Source organism: Conger conger, chromosome 13, assembly GCF_963514075.1.
Source record: "Conger conger chromosome 13, fConCon1.1, whole genome shotgun sequence".
NCBI classification, from domain to species: domain Eukaryota; kingdom Metazoa; phylum Chordata; class Actinopteri; order Anguilliformes; family Congridae; genus Conger; species Conger conger.
The window spans coordinates 843,823-858,188 of record NC_083772.1 but is presented as its reverse complement, the minus strand read 5'-3'; the positions used below and the strand labels follow the sequence as shown (position 1 = coordinate 858,188).

At 47.2% G+C, this 14,366-nt stretch overlaps 1 protein-coding gene across 1 annotated transcript in view; it reads right to left on the bottom strand.

The window, feature by feature from the left end:
* Positions 1-318: 318 nt before the first annotated feature.
* The window catches only part of mlf1 (myeloid leukemia factor 1), a 14,839-nt gene continuing 791 nt past the window's right edge, over positions 319-14,366 (bottom strand). The window contains exons 2-7 of the mRNA XM_061216180.1: positions 10,535-10,712; positions 7,659-7,748; positions 7,007-7,135; positions 6,460-6,619; positions 1,641-1,779; positions 319-1,060 (exon numbers count right to left, since the gene is read on the bottom strand). Coding sequence (XP_061072164.1) covers positions 1,015-1,060; positions 1,641-1,779; positions 6,460-6,619; positions 7,007-7,135; positions 7,659-7,748; positions 10,535-10,712 — 742 coding nt within the window. The 3' untranslated portion in view covers positions 319-1,014. The remainder of the gene's footprint in view (positions 1,061-1,640; positions 1,780-6,459; positions 6,620-7,006; positions 7,136-7,658; positions 7,749-10,534; positions 10,713-14,366) is intronic.

The following is a 14,366-nucleotide window of genomic DNA, read 5'->3' as shown; positions in this document are numbered from 1 at the left end:
TTGACCAGGCATTCCCTTTCAAAACCACTTCTTGTGTTAAAACAGACAATATCATTAAACATCTGAGCATTTAAACAAGTTAAAAAAAAAAAAACAGCCAAAGAACTATCCTCATCAACAATTATACTCAGACTGAAGAGAAATGAGACACATTTGACAAAAGGGAACTTAAAACGTTTTCATTTTAAGAAAACATGTACAGGCGTGGTTAACCTAAGTGCTTTTAGGAGCTGTAAACTAAAGATACATGTAATCTGCATTCATGAATTTCATACAACCCAAACACACAATATAATAACAATATAGCACACAACCTACTTCAGCTCCAAAGCATTTCTGCATCACTTTATTATAGCATCCAAATGTACAAATTACAGCAATTACTGACAAACGCAAACACCACAGGGTATTACTGACAAACGCAAACACCACGGGGTATTACTGACAAACACAAACACCACGGGGTATTACTGACAAACACAAACACCACAGGATATTACTGACAAACGCAAAGGCCACAGTAAAAATCTTGAGGCTTCTATGTCCACATCTTCAGGTGATGAGATCACTACGGTGATGAGGCCAAAGTTCTACAGTCTCTCAGGCGTGAAGCATGAAGACGGATCTCAGAGTCAGACGTGCTGGGAAACAGCTCCGCGTCTGCAGGTCACACAGGTGGGAGGAGCTGGGCTGGGAGAGGGGTGTGAGTCTGGGCGGATCTGGGGAACAGGTCGGGGGAACGTGGGGGAACGTGGGAGAACGTGGGGGAACGTGGGGGAACGGGGGGGAACGTGGGAGAACGTGGGGGAACGTGGGGTAACGTGGGGTAAAGTGGGAGAACGTGGGGGAACGTGGGAGAACATGGGGGAACGTGGGAGAACGTGGGAGAACGTGGGGGAACGTGGGAGAACGTGGGGGAACGTGGGAGAACGTGGGAGAACGTGGGGGAACGTGGGAGAACGTGGGGGAACGTGGGAGAAGGTGGGCATGAGGCCGCCCCTTCCTCGCGGGCCCTCAGGGTTCCTGCGGTTCTCTCCTCTCCTCCGCTTTCAGCTTCCCCCTGTCCACCAATCAAATCAGAGAACACAGTGCCACCAATCAAATCAGAGAACACAGTCCCACCAATCAAATCAGAGAACACAGTCCCACCAATCAAATCAGAGAACACAGTCCCACCAATCAAATCAGAGAACACATTCCCACCAATGAAATCAGAGAACACAGTCTCACCAATCAAATCCACCGTCACGACTGTTACATTATTATGATTATTATTGTACCCGTTACTGTTTATGTTGGCACAGGGGTTGTTTGAGCGTAATGGCTGTTACATTATGATTATTATTGTAAACACAGGGGTTGTTTGAGCGTAATGGCTGTTACATTATTATTATTATTGTAAACACAGGGGTTGTTTGATCGTAATGGCTGTTACATTATTATTATTATTGTAAACACAGGGGTTGTTTGAGCGTAATGGCTGTTACATTATTATTATTATTGTAAACACAGGGGTTGTTTGAGCGTAATGGCTGTTACATTATTATTGTTATTGTAAACACAGGGGTTGTTTGAGCGTAATGGCTGTTACATTATGATTATTATTGTAAACACAGGGGTTGTTTGAGCGTAATGCTGACCTCCGGGGATCTGGGGGGGCTGCGATGGCGGCTCGGCGGGCGGCCCGGGGGGGGGGGGCCTGCAGGCGGGACAGGGGGGCGGGGGGGCAGAACCGGGACACCTCCCTCTGCCACTCCTCGTCAAACGTCTGTGCCTCAGCTGCCAGGGCAAAGGGCGGGAGGCAGGGGTCAGGGGTCAGGGGTCAGGCAGAGATTTTGGTTGTGTTCTGTTGAGCATTCCCACGTGTGTGTATGTTGTACTCTCGTCTATGTTGTGGAAGTCCTGGTTGAGCGCTCTCTCTCTGGTGTGTGAATATATGTATATGTGTGTATATATGCGTGCGTGTGTATGTGTGTGTGTGTACATACAGTACTGTGCAAAAGTTTTAGGCAGGTGTGAAAAAATGCTGTAAAATAAGAATGCTTTCAAAAATAGTAATGATAATAGTTCATTTTTATCAATAAACAAAATGCATGAACAGAAGAAGTGAATGAACAGAAGAAAAATCTAAATCAAATCAATATTTGGTGTGACCACCCTTTGCCTTCAAAACAGCATCAATTCTTCGAGGTATACTTGCACAGTTTTTGAAGGAACTCGGCAGGTAGGTTGTTCCAAACATCTTGGAGAACTAGCCAAAGTTCTTCTGTGGATTTAGGCAGCTTCAAATGCTTCTATCTCTTCATATAATCCCAGACAGACTTGATGATGTTGAGATCAGGGCTCTGTGGGGGCTGTCACAACAAATCCTATCCCTTACAAAACTTATCCCCTCCAGGTTCAAGTTTCCGGTTCCGTCTCTGCAATGACATCAATCATATTTGTTTACTGCTGTGTGTAATAGGCTCTGCATCGGCAAGCTAGCGATGCTTTTGTGAATATGTAGTGCTTCATATGTAATATCTCGATTATTTATATACATTGAACCACGATATAGGCTACATCTAGCGAGCTAGATATAAAGATCCCTAGCTAGCTAGGAATAAAAAACAGCTATGGCTTATCTTCCGAGTTAGCTAGCGATCTATCTGTCTAGCTGTCTTGCTAGCTAGATATTTCTTATTATGCTAGCTAGGGAGCTAACTTAAATATATCTACCTATGTCATTCTTATCTACTTCTCTACATATATTTATTGCCGAATGCTTTGCTGTCCGCTTCACTAACTAGCTAGCGGTACTGATATTAATCCACCGAGAGATGAGCACTAGCTATCTCTATCGCTATCTTAAACTGTAGGGAAATTGGCAATTTATATGTTTTGCTAATTTACATACACCGGACTAAATAAATGCTTATTGACAGATGAATGACTATGTATGCCGTTAACAAAAAGACACGCTAGCCAGTTGACGCTACCGTACGCATCAGGGGAATGTATCTTACAGATCGCATCATAGCAACCAACAGATAAAGCTTGACAACCACGCTGTCGACTTGATGCTAACGCATGATGTTAACTTGAGGGGCATGTTAGCATGAGGGGAACGTAACCGGAAACCGGAAACGTGACCCAGGAGGGGATAAGTTTAGTAAGGGGGGTAGAATTTCTTGTGACAGCACCATACCATCACTTCCAGGACTCCTTGTTCTTCTTTACGCTGAAGATAGTTCTTCATGACATTCGCTGTATGTTTGGAGTTGTTGTCCTGCTGTAGAATACATTTGGGGCCAATCAGATGCATCCCTGATTGTACTGTATCTGTCTGTACTTCTCAGCATTGAGGAGACCATTAATTCTGACCAAATCCCAAACTCCATTTGCAGAAATGCCCCCCCAAACTTGCAAGGAACCTCCAGTATGCTTCACTGTTGCCTGCAGACACTCATTCTTGTACCGCTCTCCAGCCTTTCGGCGAACAAACTGCCTTCTGCTACAGCCAAATATTTCACATTTTGACTCATCAGTCCAGAGAACCTGCTGCCATTTTTCTGCAGCCCAGTTCCTGTGTTTTCGTGAATAGTTGAGTTGTTGGCCTTGTTTCCATGTCGGAGGTATGGCTTTTTGGCTGAAATTCTTCCATGAAGACCACTTCTGACCAGACTTCTCCACACAGTAGATGGGTGTACCTGGGTCCCACTGGTTTCTGCCAATTCTGAGCTGATGGCACTGCTGGACATTTTCCGATTGTGAAGGGAAGTAAGCATGATGTGTCTTTCATCTGCTGCACTAGGTTTCCTTGGCCGACCACTGCGTCTACGGTCCTCAACGTTGCCCGTTTCTTTGTGCTTCTTCAACAGAGCTTGGACAGCACATCTGGAAACCCCTGTCTGCCTTGAAATTTCTGCCTGGGAGAGACCTTGCTGATGCATTATAACTACCTTGTGTCTTGTTGCTGTGCTCAGTCTTGCCATGGTGTATGACTTCTGACATTAAACTGTCTTCAGCAACCTCACCTTAGAAGCAGAGTTTGGCTGTTCCTCACCCAGTTTTAACCTTCCTACACAGCTGTTTCTGATTCAGTTAATGATTGTTTTTCAACCAACATATTAAATTGATGATCATTTGCTCCTGTACCTAGAAGAATTGATGCTGGTTGAAGGCAAAGGGTGGTCACACCAAATATTGATTTGATTTAGATTTTTTTTCTGTTCACTCACTTTTCATTTTGTTCATTGATAAAAATAAACTATTAACATTTCTATTTTTGAAAGCATTCTTACTTTACAGATTATTTTCACACTTGCCTAAAACCTTTGCACAGTACTGTATGTGTGTGTGTGTGTATATATATATGTGTGAGTGTGTGTGTGCATGTGTGCCTGTGTGTGTGTGTATATGTGTGTGTGAGTGTGTATATGTGTGTGTGTGTGTGAGTGTGTGTGTGCGTGAGTGTACCTGTGAGGGTGTCAACTGTACATTGCTCTGGATAAGAGCGTCTCCCAAATGCCAATAATGTAATATATACAGTGGTGTGAAAAAGTGTTTGCCCCCTTTCTGATTTCTTATTTTTTTGCATGTTTGTCACACTTGTTTCAGATCATCAAACAAATTTAAATATTAGTCAAAGACAACACAAGTAAACACAAAATGCAGTTTTTAAATGAAGGTTTTCATTATTAAGGGAGAAAAAAAATCCTAACCTACATGGCCCTGTGTGAAAAAGTGATTGCCCCCTAAACCTAATAACTGGTTGGGCTACCCTTAGCAGCAACAACTGCAATCAAGCATTTGCGATAACTTGCAATGAGTCTCTTACAGCGCTGTGGAGGAATTTTGGCCCATCTTTGCAGAATTGTTGTAATTCAGCCACATTGGAGAGTTTTCGAGCATGAACCGCCTTTTTAAGGTCATGCCACAGCATCTGAATAGGATTCAGGTCAGGACTTTGACTAGGCCACTCCAAAGTCTTCATTTTGTTTTTCTTCAGCCATTCAGAGGTGGACTTGCTGGTGTGTTTTGGATCATTGTCCTGCTGCAGAACCCAAGTTCGTTTCAGCTTGAGGCCGGACATTCTCCTTCAGAATTTTTTGGTAGACAGCAGAATTCATGGTTCCATTTATCACAGCAAGTCTTCCAGGTCCTGAAGCAGCAAAACAGCCCCAGACCATCACACTACCACCACATTTTACTGTTGGTATGATGTTCTTTTTCTGAAATGCGGTGTTACTTTTACACCAGATGTAATGGGACACACACCTTCCAAAAAGTTCAACTTTTGTCTCCTCAGACCAGAGTATTTCCCCAAAAGTCTTGGGGATCATCAAGATGTTTTCTGGCAAAATTGAGACGAGCCTTAATGTTCTTTTTGCTCAGCAGTGGTTTTCGTCTTGGAACTCTGCCATGCAGGCCATTTTTGCCCAGTCTCTTTCTTATGGTGGAGTCATGAACACTGACCTTAACTGAGGCAAGTGAGGCCTGCAGTTCTTTGGATGTTGTTGTGGGGTCTTTTGTGAGTCGTCGCTGCGCTCTTGGGGTAATTTTGGTCGGCCGGCCACTCCACCACTGTTCCTTGTTTTCGCCATTTGTGGATAATGGCTCTCACTGTGGTTCGCTGGAGTCCCAAAGCTTTAGAAATGGCTTTATAACCTTTTCCAGACTGATAGATCTCAATTACTTTCTTTCTCATTTGTTCCTGAATTTCTTTAGATCTCGGCATGATGTCAAGCTTTTGAGGATCATTTGGTCTACTTCACTTTGTCAGGCAGGTCCTATTTAAGTGATTTCTTGATTGAGAACAGGTGTGGCAGTAATCAGGCCTGGGTGTGGCTACAGAAATATGTTTTAACAGGGGGGGCAATCACTTTTTCACACAGGGCCATGTAGGTTTGGATTTAATCACTTCATTTAAAAACTGCATTTTGTGTTTACTTGTGTTGTCTTTGACTAATATTTAAATTTGTTTGATGATCTGAAACATTTAAGTGTGACAAACATGCAAAAAAATAAGAAATCAGGAAGGGGGCAAACACTTTTTCACACCACTGTATGTGTGTGTGTGTGTGTGTGTGTGTGTGTGTGTGTGTATGTGTGTGTGTGTGTGTGTGAGTGTGTGTGTATATGTGTATATGTGTGTGTGAGTGTGTGTGTGTATATGTGTGTGTGTATATGTGTATATGTGTGTGTGTGTTTGAGTGTGTGTGTATATGTGTGAGTGTGTGTGAGTGTGTGTGTATATGTGTATATGTGTGTGTGTGTTTGAGTGTGTGTGAGTGTGTGTGTATATGTGTATATGTGTGTGTGTGTTTGAGTGTGTGTGTGTGTGTATATGTGTATATGTGAGTGTGTGTGTGAGTGTGTGTGAGTGTGTGTGTATATGTGTATATGTGTGTGTGTGTTTGAGTGTGTGTGAGTGTGTGTATATGTGTGTGTGTGTTTGAGTGTGTGTGTGTGTCGTACTCTCGTCCATGTTCTGGAAGTCCTGGTTGAGCTCTCGCTCTCCGGTGTGTGTGTTGTGCTTCCTCTCGATCACGTGACCTCGGTCGTGGATGTGGTGTCCGATCGCCATTTTCTGCACCCCACTCTCCGAGTCCTTCAGTGAGCGCCGCGTCTCCTTCACCTGGAGAGAGATCCGCGCAGTCACCACACCGGTGCCTGTAGCCTAGTGACCCCTGTACTCACCCCCTGTACTCACCCCCTGTACTCACCCCCTGTACTCACCCCCCCACTGTACTCACCCCCTGTACTCACCCCCCTGCCCCCCCTGTACTCACCCCCCCCACTGTACTCACCCCCTGTACTCACCCCCCTGCCCCCCCCGTACTCACCCCCCTGCCCCCCCCCCCCGTACTCACCCCCCCACTGTACTCACCCCCTGTACTCACCCACCCGTACTCACCCCCCCCCCCCCCCCTGTACTCACCCCCCCACTGTACTCACCCCCTGTACTCACCCCCCCGTACTCACCCCCCTGCCCCCCCTGTACTCACCCCCCCACTGTACTCACCCCTCCTGGAGCGCTCCGTGTTTGACTGGCGGCCTGGAACACCTTGGCTGGCTCCTCCCCCACCTTAGAGTACGTCATCACTGACGAGGAGCTGTAGGAGTGTGAGCTGGGCTCTGTGGAGAGGCTCTCCTGTAACACACACACACACACACACCGTACACACACACACACAGACACCATACACACACACACACACCGTACACACAGACACCATACACACACACACACACACACAGTACACACACACACACACACAGACACCATACACACACACACAGTACACACACACACACACACAGACACCATACACACACACACACACACACACAGTACACACACACATGCACACACACCATACACACCGTACACACACACACACACCATACACACCATACACACACACACACACCGTACACAGCATACACACACACACACCGTACACAGCATACACATACGCACACACACACACACACACACACACACACACGCACGGTCTGCAAACTGTATACAAATTGACTGGTGACTGTGCTGTATGTACATACAGACAGAGAAAGAGACTGGCTCACTATGTTCCTGTGCAGAACTGACTGACTGACCAGCTGGCTGGGTGACTGACTGACTGACTGACTGACTGGCTGGCTGGCTGGCTCACCATGTTCCTGTGCATGTTGTCCATCCTGTTCCTCATCCCAGCCATCATGTTGTCCATCATGTGGAAGGGGCTTCTGAAGAGGTCCATGCCCTGGAGAGAGAGGGGGGGGCACATGGCACCATCACTGCCTGTCCTAAACACACAGAGCCCCACACACACAGCCACACACAGAGCCCCACACACAGAGCCCCACACAGAGCCCCACACACACAGAGCCCCACACACACAGCCACACACAGAGCCCCACACACAGAGCCCCACACAGCCACACACACAGAGCCCCACACACAGAGCCCCACACAGCCACACACACAGAGCCCCACACAGCCACACACACAGAGCCCCACACAGCCACACACACAGAGCCCCACACAGCCACACACAGAGCCCCACACAGAGCCCCACACAGCCACACACACACAGCCACACACACACACAGAGCCCCACACAGCCACACACATACAGAGCCCCACACACACAGAGCCCCACACAGCCCCACACAGAGCCCCACACAGAGTGCCACACAATCCAGTCCCTGTCTGTGCAGATCCATCAGCACCACTTTCATATAATAATAATAATGTATTATTTAGCTGACTCTTTTATCCAGAGCAACTTACAGTTGATTAGACTAAGCAGGGGACAATCCCCCCTGGAGCAATGTGGGGTTAAGAGCCCTTGCTGAAGGGCCCAATAGCTGTGTGGATCTTATCGTGGCTACACTCCAGGTCCCAGTCATAGGAGTGTGTGAGCACCCCCCAGACCCCGATGACAGACACACGGGGGGGGAAGAGGGGGGGAGAGACCCTGTAATTCAGACATGCATGCGTGGATTATAAGAGGTTATATAACAGATCCACACGCAGGAATTACACGCCAGCCAATCAGGAGAGAGTGTGCTGGCAGAGCTGCGACTTTTCTCCAAAGGGCAACATGGGGGGGGGGGGGGGGCCCACAGGACCCGTCCTGGTTCTGCTGCAGCGCGGCTATTTATACCTGCAGCTGGGGGGGGGGGGGGGGGGGGGCTCTGCAGCCCAGACCACGGCGTGAAATTAACAGCTATATTTACGTCTTCTTCCATAAAGTCACATCAACAACCTGCTCTCCTCAACGCGCCCTGCGTTTAAAGTGCCGTTGTGTTTAAAGCATGCGCTGTGTTTAAACACTGCGTTTAAAGCATGCGCTGTGTTTAAACACTGCGTTTAAAGCATGCACTGTGTTTAAACACTGTGTTTAAAGCATGCACTGTGTTTAAACACTGCGTTTAAAGCATGCACTGTGTTTAAACACTGTGTTTAAAGCATGCACTGTGTTTAAACACTGCGTTTAAAGCATGCACTGTGTTTAAACACTGTGTTTAAAGCATGCACTGTGTTTAAACACTGTGTTTAAAGCATGCACTGTGTTTATGATGCTGTAGTAAGTTCATACTGTGCACTAAAGCCTCCTTCTGTACATTAACAGCACACATAAACTGTGTCGTACATAGTATGGAATTTTGGATGCAGCTATGCACTGTTACATCCACAACCTGTTACTTATGACCCATGACCTGCCTCATTAATTGCACACAGAAGGAGCCCAGCAGAATGGAGTCAGAGCACTGAGCAGTGGTAGCCTCGGTTCAGCAGAATGGAGTCAGAGCACTGAGCAGTGGTAGCCTCGGTTCAGCAGAATGGAGTCAGAGCACTGAGCAGTGGTAGCCTCGGTTCAGCAGAATGGAGTCAGAGCACTGAGCAGTGGTAGCCTCGGTTCAGCAGAATGGAGTCAGAGCACTGAGCAGTGGTAGCCTCGGTTCAGCAGAATGGAGTCAGAGCACTGAGCAGTGGTAGCCTCGGTTCAGCAGAATGGAGTCAGAGCACTGAGCAGTGGTAGCCTCGGTTCAGCAGAATGGAGTCAGAGCACTGAGCAGTGGTAGCCTCGGTTCAGCAGAATGGAGTCAGAGCACTGAGCAGTGGTAGCCTCGGTTCAGCAGAATGGAGTCAGAGCACTGAGCAGTGGTAGCCTCGGTTCAGCAGAATGGAGACAGAGCACCGAGTAGTGGTAGCCTCAGTTCAGCAGAATGGAGACAGAGCACTGAGCAGTGGTAGCCTCGGTTCAGCAGAATGGAGTCAGAGCACTGAGCAGTGGTAGCATCTGATGGGTTTATCCAGGGGTCAGGAGGAGTCTGGAGTCTGATTAAAATAATTATCAGGAACACACACAGTACAGGCCACATGCAGACGGGGGATTATCGCGGGACGGGGCCTCTACACTCAAAAGACCAGATAACAAAGTACAGACCGGCACACTGTGCTCTAGAATAACAGCACAGACCAGCACACTGTGCTCTAGAACAGCACAGACCGGCGCACTGTGCTCTAGAATAACAGTACAGACCAGCTGAATGTGCTCTTGAATAGCCCAGTACAGACCAGTTTGCAGTGAACTATGTCTGAACTGCTGAATGATTTTAAATTAACATTCCATTTAGTTCTCCACCAGCGCCTGTTTCATACAAACTGTCTGACTTATGTCTAACAATGCCAGCAAGCTGAGGTGTTGCTTACCTGTTATTTATTTTTTATTTTAAAGGACATTATAACAGGCAATGTCACATACAATTTTTACAAACTATTTACAAACTATTAGCTAATGTTCCTGGTGAACAGAATTAGTTTTTTTATGTTGGCAAATTTTAGCTAATATTTGCCACCTTGAATGCATGTCAGACAGATACTAGATGCTATCTAGGGTTTCGGCAATCGACGCAGCAGGTACACCTGGGAGGAAAAGGTGAGCGTTGCTGGGCTGAATGTTCTCACGTTAACCACACCCCCTCGGAAACACACCTATGTAAGACACACCCCTTTCCAGCTTAAGCCCCGCCCCCTCACCATGTGGTCCTGTCGCAGAGCAAGGCTGGAGCTGGGCCCGCCCTGACTGTGCCTGTGGCCCCGCCCCTCCTCCAGACGCGGCTCAGGGCCCCGCCCCTCCTCCAGGCCCCGCCCAAACGGCTCGGAGAAGCTCCGCATCATCCCCCGCACGCGCTCATTATGAGCCCCGAACGGATCCCTGAGGAAACACGGCCGTCAGCGTCCGCACGCCTCACATCTCAGTCAACACTCAAAACATTTAAAAAAGACATGAAAATGAGCCTACCTTGAGGAGAGAAGGAGGGGAGGAGGGAAAGAGAGAGGGTGGGAAGGAGGAGAAGAAGAAACAGAGAAAGGAGGTCAAAAATATTCCCAGCAGCTCAACATCACGCTGATCGCAGCAGGAGGGGACCTGGGGATCATCATCACCTGGAACACTTTAACACACCAAGTAACACACCTCCTGCAGACTACTGACCATTTTCACCAAGTAACACACCTCCTGCAGACTACTGACCATTTTCACCAAGTAACACACCTCCTGCAGATTACTGACCATTTTCACCAAGTAACACACCTCCTGCAGACTACTGACCATTTTCACCAAGTAACACACCTCCTGCAGACTACTGACCATTTTCACCAAGTAACACACCTCCTGCAGACTACTGACCATTTTCACCAAGTAACACACCTCCTGCAGACTACTGACCATTTTCACCAAGTAACACACCTCCTGCAGATTACTGACCATTTTCACCAAGTAACACACCTCCTGCAGATTACTGACCATTTTCACCAAGTAACACACCTCCTGCAGATTACTGACCATTTTCACCAAGTAACACACCTCCTGCAGACTACTGACCATTTTCACCAAGTAACACACCTCCTGCAGATTACTGACCATTTTCACCAAGTAACACACCTCCTGCAGACTACTGACCATTTTCACCAAGTAACACACCTCCTGCAGACTACTGACCATTTTCACCAAGTAACACACCTCCTGCAGACTACTGACCATTTTCACCAAGTAACACACCTCCTGCAGACTACTGACCATTTTCACCAAGTAACACACCTCCTGCAGACTACTGACCATTTTCACCAAGTAACACACCTCCTGCAGACTACTGACCATTTTCACCAAGTAACACACCTCCTGCAGATTACTGACCATTTTCACCAAGTAACACACCTCCTGCAGATTACTGACCATTTTCACCAAGTAACACAGTACAGTGGTCGCCTTATGGTTCCCTCTCTACGTGCACCTGGCGGTTGAGCTGCACGTTCACGCCTGTTTTCCGTTCTGGTTCCTCAGTGGTGGAATGACTTGCCTACCACTGTCAGAACAGCAGAATCCCTCCCCCTATTTCAACGCAGACTCAAAACCCACCTTTTCAAACTCTACCTTAGTCCTCCCTCCTGATTTCCCCCGCCCCTCCTTTCTGATATCCCTATCCTTGTCTAACCCCCCCCCCCCAAAAAAAAAAAAATGCACTTATGATGACAACTATGTTTAGAACAGCATTTCATGTTTATTTTGCTAGTTTCTGGATGTGATGCTTTGACTTATGGTAGAACCTATGCACTTGTAAGTCGCTTTGGATTAAAAGCGTCTGCCAAATGACTAAAATGTAACGTAAATGGTTCTCTCCTGCAGTTAGGGTTGGGGTTAGGGTTGGTACAATGGTTCTGTCCTGCAGTTAGGGTTGGGGTTAGGGTTGGATGTGAGCTGACAGTGTTAGAGATGGGGCAGGGGTGGAGTGTGGCAGAGAGCTTCTGAGGGCCAGGAAGTCAGAAACCACAGATCACACACAGGGGGGCTCCTGCACCCACAGCCCTCTCAGGGCTGGAGCCTCCACAGGACATCCTCCCCTGGGACAAAATGTGAAAGATTATCCTCTAATATCGACCATATTCATGCATTTTCCTTTAATGTGAAAATCTAGACCCCAGCAAAACATGCACAAAGTTGACATGTGACAATGTCATGGCTGACTGAGGTCTACGGGCCACAATACACGCCGCAGCGGTGAAAACACCAAGCATGAACAACTGTGTACCACACAGTTAGCACACACATGTACCACACAGACTTATCTACTGAAATATGCTTTGGCCTTTTATCACCTTATTTTAATAATAGCCTTATTTCAAAGAATTGGCACAACGTTAATTAGCTGCCAAATTACATCAAGCTGCCAAAAGACCCACTCCAACAGAACAGACTGACCCACTCCGACTGGAAAACTGACCCACTCCAACAGGACAAACTGACCCACTCCGACAGGACAAACTGACCCACTCCTATAGAACAGACTGACCCACTCCTATAGAACAGACTGACCCACTCCAACAGGACAAACTGACCCACTCCTATAGAACAGACTGACCCACTCCTATAGAACAGACAGACCCACTCCTATAGAACAGACTGACCCACTCCTACAGGACAGACAGACCCACTCCTATAGAACAGACTGACCAACTCCTACAGAACAGACTGACCCACTCCTATAGAACAGACTGGCCCACTCCTACAGAACAGACTGACCCACTCCAACAGGACAAACTGACCCACTCCTATAGAACAGACTGACCAACTCCTACAGAACAGACTGACCCACTCCTATAGAACAGACTGACCAACTCCTACAGAACAGACTGACCCACTCCTACACGACAGACTGACCCACTCCTACACGACAGACTGACCCACTCCTACACGACAGACTGACCCACTCTGACAGGACAGACTGACCCACTCCGACAGGACAGACTGACCCACTCCTACACGACAGACTGACCCACTCCTACACGACAGACTGACCCACTCCTACACGACAGACTGACCCACTCCTATAGAACAGACTGACCCACTCCTATAGAACAGACTGACCCACTCCTACACGACAGACTGACCCACTCCTACACGACAGACTGACCCACTCCTACACGACAGACTGACCCACTCCTACAGAACAGACTGACCCACTCCGACAGGACAAACTGACCCACTCCTACAGAACAGACTGACCCACTCCTATAGAACAGACTGACCCATCACCCCATCACTGTGCTGGCCAAATGTTTACCTCAAAACATGCCCAAGTTATATAATTTTGTGGAAAGTTCACTTTCAGTTTTCAAATAAGTAAATTGTTTATTTTGTGCTGTTTTATGGTTTTTGGTTTATGAGGCATTGGATTTGGATATGTTGAGAAACTGCTTTCAAACTGTTGAAACTATTTCACCCACATTAAGAATGAAATGACAAAGAATAAACAAGACAGAAATTGGGCAGCAATTGCTTCAAATGTTAGAAAATAAAATATTTCTGCTGTTTATGTTTAGTCTACACTACTCTGCTTTAATCTTTAATTTAATTATTATAAACATAAGCGAAATTATTCTACACTGACTGGAAGTGCAGCTGTGTGTCCGTCAGTGAGTCCAAGTTTTGTTTTGGTAACTTTAGCCGATATTCTGAGAGAGACGAGCTGCGTCTGTAACTCGGCCAAAATAGCTCCGTGAAAACTTGAAGCACAATTGCAATGCTTCTCTCGGAATGAGTTCAGCGCGGCCGCAGAGGCACAGCGCACGGCCGGCAGGCCGTAACATGACCGACCCAGCGCAACTCGCCAAGAAGCAGCTGTCTATACCTCCGCCGTGCCAACGCGCATTACGTTCATTACAAAACACCAGATATATCTATTTTTGTTTGGAGTGGCCGCTTTCCACGAAAAAACGCCTGTTGAAAAGGGACGGGTAACCTTTGCTTTGGGTTCAAAGAGCCGACTGGCTGGGTCATAGAATAGGTAAGAACATTTAATGTTCATCAAAA